At 40.6% G+C, this 12,076-nt stretch overlaps 1 protein-coding gene across 1 annotated transcript; it reads left to right on the top strand.

Moving 5' to 3' along the window:
• The first annotated feature begins 1,483 nt into the window (after positions 1-1,483).
• On the top strand, positions 1,484-11,744 carry MALSU1 (mitochondrial assembly of ribosomal large subunit 1). The gene is made up of 4 exons (XM_032873291.1): positions 1,484-1,739; positions 2,886-3,064; positions 9,811-9,892; positions 11,237-11,744. The coding sequence occupies exons 1-4, from the start codon at positions 1,484-1,486 to the stop codon at positions 11,416-11,418; spliced, it is 699 nt and encodes a 232-aa protein (XP_032729182.1). The 3' UTR covers positions 11,419-11,744.
• Positions 11,745-12,076: the final 332 nt, after the last annotated feature.

Genomic DNA, 12,076 nt, shown 5'->3' with positions numbered 1-12,076 from the left:
TGTAACCCAGAGTTTAGGATATGGGAATGATGATCCATTAAATAAGATGGCAAATACAGATGGCAAATCAGGTTTGGGATGTTCAGAGAAAAGGGTAGTAACATGGAGCTGATGGCAAAATCATCAGGAGGAGCACCAAATCCAAGCATATGTTCTGGGAAGTGGTGGTGAAGAGGGTAAGACTTAACTTTTATCTGGAAAACTGTATTTGCTCTTGGCCTAAACAACACCACAGAGAATGTACAGGAAGGACTGATCTGATAAGGAAGTTTTCCAAATGGTCCTTTACACCTCAGCCTCCCACCTCACCCCAGCCCAGAATAACAAGATTTTCTTCATGGGATTTCAAATTTGCAAGGGAATCTTGATAATTTTCTTGGTAATGGGCAATGAGTAGGAAATTTTATGTCCTAATTCCAGTAATTATTGCAGGATTTATAAGCATAATGGTCAAGAAAGAATTCTTTTTTTTTTTTTTTAAGATTTTATTTATTTGTTAGAGAGAAAGAGAGTGCACGTGGGAGCACAGGCAGACAGAGTGGCAGGCAGAGGCAGAGGGATAAGCAGGCTCCCTGCCGAGCAAGGAGCCTCGATGTGGGACTCGATCCCAGGACGCTGGGATCATGACCTGAGCCGAAGGCAGCTGCTTAACCAACTTAGCCACCCAGGCGTCCCAAAAAAGAATTCTTGAGACATTTTACAGTGCAACTTAAATTAAGTTTATTTAAGTAGCTGGGGACAGGACTGGTGGGCAGAAAGAGCCGCACTTTTGCTGTATGAAGCTGGTCCTTCTATGCATCATGCTCAAGGGGGAGAAGCGGAAGGGAATGTGCAAGGACTAATCATAAATGTCTTCTTCGAACTTCTGCTTATAAACACTACTTTCGTAAGACTTCTTTGTTGCTTATCATTCAACTAGATACTAACTACTGGTGAGAAGTATAGGCAGTGATGAGACGCTTAAGAAGGTAGCAACTAGTAGTATTTGATCCTTATCGGAACTATGAAGGCTATATATAGGCCAGCCTTTTGGGCTAAAGGGAAACAGTCTTTGCTTCTGTCCCTCACCATAGTCAACAGCAGCAACTTCCATACATTCTGTACCAGCTGTTTTAGGTTTTGCGGAGACCACGTCAAAACAAACATTTCTGCTTTCGTGCGGCTTACATTCCTGTGGAGGAAGACATTTTTTAAAAAGAGACAGCGGATACCATAGCGCATTGCACTACAACGTAGGGAAAGCAAGGGTTGGCAGTCAAATAACTAGCCCTTCCACTCCCGCAAAACCTAACCCCCAAATCAGCCCTTCCGGGTCACCGCCGGGCCCACGGGCACTCGGACTCCGCCCCGCTCCGGGCTCTGGTCCCGCCCACGCCCCTTACGTCAATTTTCGAGGCCTTGACGCGTTGGCCTAGCCAATGAAAAGCCGACCTGCTCGGGCTCCATTAAGGCCCGCCGGGTGAGTCGTCGCTCGGGAAAACGGATGGGCTCTGTAAGCTGTGTGGCGCGGCGATTTGGGTCGCTGCTGTGGCGCAGGGCTCTGTCCCCGGGAGCGGTGCTCTCGGCGGGCTGGGGGCCACGGCTTTGTCTGCTGGCCGCGGGTCGGCTTAAGGCGGGACCGGCGTTGGGCCTGGCCTGCCTGAGCCCCGACCGCGCGCGCGGCCTGCACGGCGGACCGGGCTTAGAGGAGCGGGCGGAGGGGGCAGCTGGCCAGAAGCGCCCGGAGACAGGCACAGCAGGTACCGGCCTGGAGGAGGGCGGCGGGGGCCCCTGCCGGCAGCCGGGAGCTGGGTCTCGGCCGAGGAGCCTCTGAATTCTCTTGTTTATGCCTTTCCCTTGGAGAAGGGAAAGATCTTTTTTCCAGAGCGGGAAAGATGTTCAGAGATGTTGGCACCAGCTTTGCGTTTAACGCGGCGAGAGAGAAACTAATGTCTCCAAAACCCCAGACGTCTGAGTGGCCGCATCGGACCCTTGGCATCACAACCTCACTGTCCTCAGCTGCCTTCGCTCTTCCTAGAGTCCCGAGAAGCGGACTTGCCGAAAGTGTTGGGGCGTGAGGATTCTGAGGAATGGCTGGGTCTGGGGCCTGAGAGGTGCATAAGAAGCTCTAATAGGGGACGGCGCCAATTGAAGTTCCTCTAATTACTGCAAGTTTTTAGAAATTTGAGAGACTGTAAACAGATCTCATCTGTGAAAGGTTGGGGTCTGAGAGGGAGAGGTCTTGGTGGACTTAGCCACCAGGTTCTTGGGAGTCAGCTTTAGAATGTAAGAGAGCTTTAAATTTACAGGTTCTAATACTCCAAGGTAAAGAACAGAATATGCAAATCTCTACAGAAAAAAGAAAGTTAAGTTTTCACAGATAACAGTTGCTACATAATCCAGATGGCTTTAACAAGAAAATTGAGCCTTCAAAATGAAGATCAATGTTAAATTTTTAGCTCTCATTGGTTGGCGTGGGTCGTGTTTGTTTATTCTGCTAGGCCTCATTTTCTTCATCTCTCATGTGTTAAGATTGTGGAGCAGATGCTACTACCTAAGAGGCTTTTCAGCTCAGCTGTGTATGTTTGAGGTGTGTTCCTCAATATTAGTGAACAGAAAGTCATTTGTTGTGGATGTTCAGTTTTACTTGAATGTGGTAATATCGAAGAATGTATGGTGGCTCTGTGTAACCTGAACATTCACTCTTACCATAAAAGTTGAGCGATGCTGTATGAAACCACTGCCCAGGTTTAGCTTCCAGGAGGCCTGGACGTTTCTGTCTTTCAAAACATTTTAGATCTCAACACCGTCATCGAGGAACAGTTTCATTGTTAGCTGCTGCATCTGGATGCATACAGAATCTTCTGTTTGGCCACCTGACACAAGTGAATCTTTGTGCATTTCAGATCATACTGGTCCCAAGTTTGACATCGATATGCTGGTTTCACTTCTGAGGCAAGAAAATGCAAGAGACATTTGTGTGATCAAGGTTCCTCCAGAATTGAAATATACAGATTACTTTGTGATTGGTAGTGGAACTTCCACCCGACACTTGCATGCGATGGCCTACTACATTGTCAAAATGGTAGGATGCTTTCTTTTGTCTTTGGAATCATTCACTTAATGGAAGAGTGTCAGGGCATCATGCTGACGAGCAACACTTGAAAAGTACATCCATCATGAAGTGATGTAAGAAGTCCAGATTCTCAGTATTTGCCTGAGTGTTTGATGTTCCTTGATAGTGACAAGGAGACAAATGAGTCAGGATATTTCTAATTCTTGTCTTTCTCTTTTTTTTAGATTATTTATTTATTTATTTGACAGAGAGAGAGAGAGATATCACAAGGAGGCAGAGAGGCAGGCAGAGAGAAGAAGGGAATCAGGCTCCATGCTGAGCAGAGAGACCAATGTGGGGCTTGATCCCAGGATCATGACCTGAGCCGAAGGCAGGGGCTTTAACCCACTGAGCCACCCAGGCACCCTCTAATTCTTGTCTCTTGTGGTCATTGAATGAATGGATGAATGAATGAATAAAAAAATATAAAAAATATAAAACAATTTGAGGCAGGCTAGAAGACAGTATAACCCAGAGGAAATCTAGAGTAGCACTGTTCATTATGGTAGCCACTAGCCACATGTGACTAATTATAAATTAAAACTTCAGTTCTTCAGCTGTACTAGCCATATTTCAGGTACTTGGTAGCCACATGTGGCTAATGGCTACCATATTGTACAGCACAACTATAAAATGTTTCCATAATTGCAAAAAGTTCTTTTGGACCATGTTGGCCTGTGGTTTAATTCAAATGTTTGAATGTGTCCAGTGTTTCCAAGCACTGTGGTGGGTATTGGAAGGATGAAAAAATTTAGTCCTCACCCTCTGAATTCATAGGTCTAATTGAGGAAAAGGAAGACCGTTCATTTTCTAATTAGACTGAACAGGAATCAGAGTGAGGAATATACTTGGAGACCTTTAGTTGATTCTGATAATACTCTACAGGGGAATATAACCTCTCTCAGCTTGTTGAAAATTGGTCATAAAAGGTATGGTTAAGACCAAAACAAAAGTTAGGTTTGCCTAGAGAAGGGTGGTAAAATAAGAAGGGGACTGAAAACAGAACCTTGCTGCAATATGGCAAAGCAAAGGGAGATGCCAAAGAAGGAGTAGTTGGAGAGATAAGAAAGAGAACCAAGAGGGCATAGAGAAGAGTTACAAGACAGGGTCCCAGGATCTCTGTTAGAGAGCTGTTAGATGTTCTGGTGGGACAAAGGAAGATGAAGACTTAGAAGTGACCTCTGTGCTTGGAGATATAAAAGGAATGAGAGGTTTTACGTTTTAAGCATTTCACCATTTTTTAAGATGTGCAGTTAAGTGGCAGTGGTTACATTCACATCAGTGTGCTGTGATTTACCACCATCCATCCCCAGAATGTTTTTTATCTTGCAAAACTGAAACTCTCTACATTAAGCAGTAATTTCCCATTCTCCCTCTGTACCCTGGCAACCACCATTCTTTCTTTCTGAATTCAATGCAGTACTTCATGTGAGTGAAATCATACCCTGTTTGTCCACTTATGACTGGCTTATTTCACTTAGCAAAATGTTTTCAGGGTTCATCCATGTGGTGGCTTGTGTTGGAATTTCATCTTTTTAAGACTGTATGTTACTGTATGTATAGATCACATTTTATCTGTTCATCTGTTGATTTTCATTTGGTTTGCTTCCACCTTATGGAGATTATGAATATTGCTGCCATAAACGTGAGTGTAGAAGTGTCTGTTCATGTCCCTGCCTTTAATATCAGGAGCGGAATTGCTGGATCCTGGTAATTCTGCTTTCAGTTTTTTGAGGAGCCACCATGTTCTTTTCTTTAGTGGCTGCACCACTTTACATTTCCACCAGCAGTTCAGAAGTGTTCCGGTTTCTCTATATCTTTGCAAACACTTCCTAGTTTCTGGGTTTTGGATCATAGTAATCCTAATGGGTGTGAAGTTGCATCTCATTGTGGTTTTGATTTACACTTCCTTAATGATTAGTGATGTTGAGCATCCACGTACGTGTTACTGGCCATTTGTATGTCTTTGGAAAAAGGCCTAATGAAGTCTTTTGTCTGTGTTTTAATCAGGTTGGTTTTTTTGTTGTCATCATTGTTAAGTTGTAGTTTTGTATATATTGTGGATATTAATCCCAAAACAAATACGTGATTTGTAAATATTTTTTTTGTTCTTTAGGTTGTCTTACTGTTGATAGTGTCCTTTGATGCACAAAAGCTTTTAATTTTGTAAAGTCCAGTTTATCTTTTGTTGTGCCTGTGCCTTTGGTGTCCTCTCCAAGCAGTCATGCCAAATTCAGTGTCATGTGTCAGGAAGGCTTTCCACTGTGTTTTCTTCTAAAAGTATTAGGTCCTATGTTTAGGTCTTTGATCGGTTTTTAGTTTTTGTAGATGGTATAAAGTAAGGGTCCAGCTTTGTTCTCTTGCACGTGGATGTGTAGTTTTCCCAGCCCCGTTTGTTAAAGACTGCCCATTTCCCACTGAATGAACTTGGTACCCCTGTTGAAAATCGCTTGATTGTGTGGGCTCTTTCTTTTATTCCATTGGTCTCCCTTGCTCACTGTTTTCAAGATTTTATATATTTATTAGAGCACAAGCAGGGTTGGGGGTGGGGCAGAGGAAGAAATAGGCTCCTCACTGAACAGGGAGCCTGAGGTGGGGCTTGATACCAGGACCCCAGGATCATGATTTGAGCCTAAAGCAGGTGCTTAAGCGACTGAGCCACCTAGGTGCCCCACCCTTTTTAAAGATTTTTATTTATTAGAGAGACAATACAGAGGTGGGTGGGTGGGCAGAGGGAATCTCAAGCTGACTGTGCTGAGTGCATAGCCTATCCCATGGCACAATCTCAAAACTCTGTGATCATGACCTGAGCTGAAACCAAGAGTTAGATGCTTAACTGACTTGAGTCACCCAGGTGCCTTGCTTGCTCACTGTTTTGATTACTGTAGCTTTGTAGTTAGTTTTGATAACAGTAAGTTGAGAGCTCCAACTGTGTTCTTCCTTTACAAGACTGTTTTTGGCTATTTGGGGTCCTTTTAAATTACATATAAATTTTAGGATGGACTTTTCTACTTCTGCCAAAAAAAAAAAAAATGTCACTGGGATTTTGGTAGGGATTGCATCGAATTTGTAGATAGCTTTGCCTGGTACTGACATCTAAACAATTTAAGTTTTCTAGTTCATGAACACAGTGTCCGTTTAATTGATGTTTTATTTAATTTCTTTAGCAACATCTTACAGTTTTCAGTGTACAAGTCTTTTGTCTCCATGGTTAAATTTATTGGTAAGTATTTTATTTATGATTCCATTGTAAATGGAATTCTTAGTTTCGTTTTCAGGTTATTGATTAGGTAGTGTATAGAAACATAGCTGATTGGGTATGTTAATTTTGTATCCTACAACTTTGCTGAAATCATTTATTTTAACATATGATTTTGTGGAATCTTTAGGGTTTTATGTATGTAAGTCATGTTGTCTGTAAACCGTGATAATTTCATTATTTCATTTCCAATTGGATTACCTTTTTTTTTCCCTCCCTTGCTCTTATTTATCTGGCCAGAACTTCTAGTACTATATTGAATAGAAGTGGCAAAAATGGGCATTCTTGTCTTGTTCCTGACCTTAGAAGAAAAACTTAGTGTTTCACCATTGAGTAGGACAATAGCTGTGGGCTTTTCATGTATGATCTTTATTATCTTTTAGTATTTTTGTCTTTGAGTATTTTTGTCATGAAAGGGTGTTGAATTTTGTGAAATGCTTTCTGCATAAATTTGAGATGATCCTGTGGCTTTTGTTTTTCATTTTGTTAATGTGGTTTATTATACTGATTGATTATGGAACTATCCTTCCACTCCAAGCATAAATTTCACTCAGTTTTGTTGTATATCCTTTTAATATACTGTTGAATTGGGCTTGCACATAATTTATTGAGGATTTTTGCATCAGTGTTCATCAAGAATACTGGTCTATAGTTTTGTTTTTTTGTAGTGTCTTTGGCCTTGGTTTCAGGGTAATGGTAGTTGCATAGAATGAGTTACAAAGGATTCCCTTTTCAGTTTTTTAGAAGAGTTTGAGAAGAATTTGTGTTAGCTTTTGTTTATTCATTCATTCATTTATTTGTTTTCAGCTTTGGTTTAAATGGTAGAATTCATCTGTGAAACCATTTGGTCAGGGCTTTACTTTGTTAGGAGATTGTTCGGTCTGGTCTTGTTTGTTCATTCTTTCTTTTAACTGAGATATAATAGTGTTTGGAGGTTTTCTTTTCTTTTCTTTCTTTTTTTTTAAATTAACATATAATGTATTATTTGCCCCAGGGGTACAGGTCTGTGAATCCTCAGGCTTACACAATTCACAGCACTCACCATAGCACATGCCCTCCCCAATGTCTATAACCCAGCCACCCCATCCCTACACCTCACCCCCAGAAATCCTGTTTGTTTCCTGAGATTAAGAATCTCTTATGGTTTGTCTTCCTCCCAATCCGGTCTTGTTTCACTTTTTCCCTCCCTAGCCCCCACAATCCCCCCACCCTGCCTCTCAAATTCCTCATATCAGAGAGCTAAAATTGTCTTTCTCTTATTGACTTACTTTGCTTAGCATAATACCTTCTAGTTCCATCCATGTCATTGCAAATGGCAAGATTTCTTTTTCGATGGCTGCATAGTATTACATTATATATATTTTTTATACACACACACACATACACGCCACATCTTTATCCATTCATCTGTTGGTGGACATCTAGTTTCTTTCCATATTTTGGCTAATTGTGGACATTGCTGCTATAAACATTTGGGTGCACGTGCCCCTTCGGATCCCTACATTTGTATCTTTAGGGTAAATACCCAGTAGTATGATTGTTGGGTCACAGCGTAGCTCTATTTTCAACTTTTTGAGGAACCTCCATACTGTTTTCCAGAGTGGCTGTACCAGCTTGCATTCCCACCAACAGTGTAGGAGGGTTCCCCTTTCGTGTTTGGAGGTTTTCAATTACTGATTCAATCCCAATTCAGTCTTGGTAAATTGAGTTGATAGGAATTTGTCCATTTTGTCTAAATTATCCAATTTGCTGATATATAGTTCATATTATTCATCATGCCTTTTTTAAGAAGTAATGCCCCCGGGGCACCTAGGTGGCTCAGTGGGTTAAGCCTCTTGCCTTCAGCTCAGGTCATGATCTCAGTCCTGGGATCGAGCCCCGCATTGGGCTCTCTGCTCCGCAGGAAGTCCACTTCCTCCTCTCTCTCTGCCTGCCTCTCTGCCTACTTGTGATCTCTCTGTAAAATAAATAAATAAAATCTTTAAAAAAAAAAAAAAAGTAATGCCCCCTTGGATTTTAGTTATTTGGATCTTCTGTTTTCTCTTAGTAAGTCTAATTAAAGATTTGTCAGTTTTATCTTTTTCAAGGCCCAAATCTTGGTTTCATGGTTATTTGTCAGTTTTGGTTATCTCTGATCATCGTTTCCTTCCTTCTGCTAGCTTTAAGTTTAATTTCTTTACTTCCTAGTTAAGGTGTAAATTTAGGTTGTTGATTTGGGAACTTTCTTTTTTTCATGGAAGCATTTGTAACTATAAATTTCCCTCTTCACATTACTTTTACTATATCCCATTAAGTTTTGGTATGTTGTATTTTAATCTCATTTGTCTCAAGATATTTTCTAATTTCCCTTGTGATACCTTCTTTGACTTACTGTTTTTATGGCTTTTCTGTTTTTCCTTTTGTTGCTTTCTGGTTTCATTTCATTGTGATGAGAAAATATACTTTGTGATTTCAGGCTTTTTAAATTCATTGAGTTGTTTTGTAGCCTAACATATCTATCCTGGAGAATGTTACATGTGCACTTCAGAAAAATGTGTGTTCTATTTTGGATGGAATGTTCTGTTAATGTCTATTAGGTCCAGTTAGCCTGTAGTGTTGTCCAAGTCATCTATTTCCTCACTGGTCTTTTTTTTTTTTTTTTAATCCATTATTCAAAATGGAGTACCGGGTCACCTACCTGGGTGGCTGAGTCGTTAAGCGTCTGCCTTCAGCTCAGGTCATGATCCCAGGGTCGGGGATCAAACCCCACATCCGGCTCCCTGCTCAGTGGGAAGCCTGCTTCTCCCTCTCCCACTCCCCTTTCTTTCTATCTCTGTCAAATAAATGAATAAAATCTTTTAAAAAAAAAATGGAGCATTAAGTCTTCCATATTATTGTGTTGTCCTCTGTTTCTCCCTTCAGTTCTATCAATGTTTGTTTCCATATGTTCAGGAGTTCTGATTTTTGGTGCATGTTTATTATTGTTAAATCATCTGGAGTATTGAACCCCTTTATCACTGCATTAGTATCCTTGTCTCTTGTAATAGTTTTTGATTTAAAGTCTGTTTGTCTGATACTAGTGTATTGGGTGTTTTGGACCATTCATAAGACCTATTGAGAATAGAGCCATGGGATGGTAAAATCCCATGAATATTGTCCTGAAGGTGATGTAGGTGAGGACCAGATGTTGAATGAGCTTGGTCCTCTTTGCCTCAGACACACCTTGGTGGATATGAGTAGAATGGCCCTTTCAGAAGGGATTGGGTAGTAGGTATTCAGTAGAGAAGAGGTATAGGAGGGTAGGTAGGATTTGGGTGTGGGGGAGGAATAGTTTCCTCAACTTACTATGGAGTATAGTTAACTTAGGAACTAGCCTACTCATTCCTCTTATGATCAAGAAAAATACCCCCACAGACCATCCTCAGTGAGAAGAGACTTCCTCCACCTCTCTCCTAATATATAATCTGGCTTTTTTCAGTATAAATACCTGAAATGTAAAAGTGAGCCTCATGTTAAGATTGAAGGGAAGGACACTGATGACTGGCTCTGTGTGGACTTTGGTAAGTTATTTTGACATATGTTGCAGATAAGTATATATTTTGTCCTAATCTTGAACTATTTTCAGTTGTAAAAGGATTGAGATCAGATTGTTTTTCATGTGATATTTTTTGATACTTGTTTAAAGTTTTAATTATAACCCAGGAGGTCTTATTAACATGTGAAAACCTCACCTAATGTGTAAGTATATAACTAGCCACGCAGTTCAGAAAGATGGTGGAGAACAGGGTAGATAACGTGGTAGAGGTGGGAGAGATATATAGAAGGCTTGGAGTATACATAACGTTGGCCCAGAAGGACTCAGATGAAGCGAAGGTCAAGGACCTTTCAGGTACTGAGAAGGACAAGAGCAGAGGACTGGAATTTTGAAAAGACCTAACAAATTTGGGTATTAATATATATATGTAAGTATTTCATAAGATCTGTATTATAAAGGAAAAAACAGTAATTGTCAAGGATTGTGAAGGGTCTGAGATTTTATAACTAACAAGTTAGCGTCCCAGTTTCATGGGCACTGGTGAAAGACGCAAGGCTATTCCTGGGTTAGAGATGGACAGTTTTATTACTCATCACAGTAACAGTAGCCAGCAGCAGCATTCGTTGTTTTTGTTGTTTTCATCAGCTTCCCTGAGCCCATTTTCTATAGGTAGAGAAACACCGGGGTAGATGACATCTGCAAAGTTCTGAGAGAGGAATCCTGAGATTAGGCTAGCACATCTTTTATAATGGGCAGGAAGTAAACCCACATTTGCTGTGTGTGGCGGAAGACACTTTCTCTGCTAAGGCTGTTAGGCCAGGGTTTCTGTGCTTTGTCACTCTTAACATTTTGGACCATGTGATTCAGGTGGGAGTGGGGAGATAGATCCTGTGCATTGTAGGATGTTAGGAGTCTCCCTTCTCTCCAGCCTCATTTGTAAAAATAAAAAATGTCCTGAGACCCGCTTCTCTAAGTAAACCTGTCCTTTGCTCTGGAGGGACATGGCCTCTTTCTGAGACTATTCACAGCCTTGAAAAGACAGTCTAGAAGAAAAGGCAATCCATGCTTTGCTCAGAGTATATTCAGAAATGGGATATCCACTGAGAGTGAAGTAATCACCAGGAATGTTACATATTGATACCGTGTCCTTCTCTTGTATAAAGCACTGAGAAAAGCAGAACATCATTTCTATGGCATTTCTGTAGGAAAGGTATCCATAATTTGCATTTCTAGTAAATTGCCTGGTAGTCCTAATTTGGATATGGATCCATTCTTTGACAATCACTGTTCTATCACAGAGGTTTGTGAGAGCACAAGAATAAAAGCTAATGAACTGCTTCTTTAACTCTTATCTGTCCTTTATTGATAGGCAGCATGGTGATTCATTTGATGCTTCCAGAAACCAGAGAAACCTATGAATTAGAGAAATTATGGACCCTACGTTCTTATGATGACCAGTTAGCACAGATAGCACCTGAGACATTACCTGAAGACTTCATTCTTGGAATAGAAGATGATACTTCATCCCTGACTCCAGTGGAGTTCAAATAAGAATAAAATAATATCAACTATTTTGTCATTATCAGATTTGGATTGAGTTACTTCTTAAAAATACAGCTGTGAAATCCCACCTGATTGGTCAGGTTGTTGTCCAAAGCCTTATCTGTGGGCATGCATGCTGAGTGTGGAAATTGTGGGTAAGTGAGCTGATTCTTACACCAAGAATCAGTATATTTAAACTAAAATTTTAGTACATTGTTTTTATTTCTGATATCCCAGCAGGATTTCACGGAGTTAGTATTGGCCTCTATGCTCTGCTCACAGTTTAGTTTTGCCTCAGTGTAAATCTTATTCTGTAGATGGAATAGCCATTTTTTTTTTAAATAAAGCAAACAGCACATCACCACCCTACTAGTCTTATTACTTAAAACGTACAGTCCTTACTTCAAAAGCAGCACCAATAGTATCAGGATCCACAGTAAGTACTACAGAATGGAGAAAATAAGGTAAGCACCAACATCGAGTGGTAAATTAAGATTGACATAGTATTACTAAAAATATATTTGTTTATAGTTCGATTAAATTTGAACATTCACATTTATTTGAAAAACCAGAAATAAAATATGCCATACGCCAGGCTGCACCTAATGATGAAAAACTTTATTCTGCATCAAGGTATCTGGAAAATGAAGCTGCATTTGGGGCACAT

The sequence above is a fragment of the Lontra canadensis genome, unplaced genomic scaffold (assembly GCF_010015895.1).
Source record: "Lontra canadensis isolate GAN:19392208 unplaced genomic scaffold, GSC_riverotter_1.0 scaffold2, whole genome shotgun sequence".
Taxonomy (NCBI): Eukaryota; Metazoa; Chordata; class Mammalia; order Carnivora; family Mustelidae; genus Lontra; species Lontra canadensis.
This window is presented reverse-complemented; position numbering and strand designations above follow the sequence as displayed.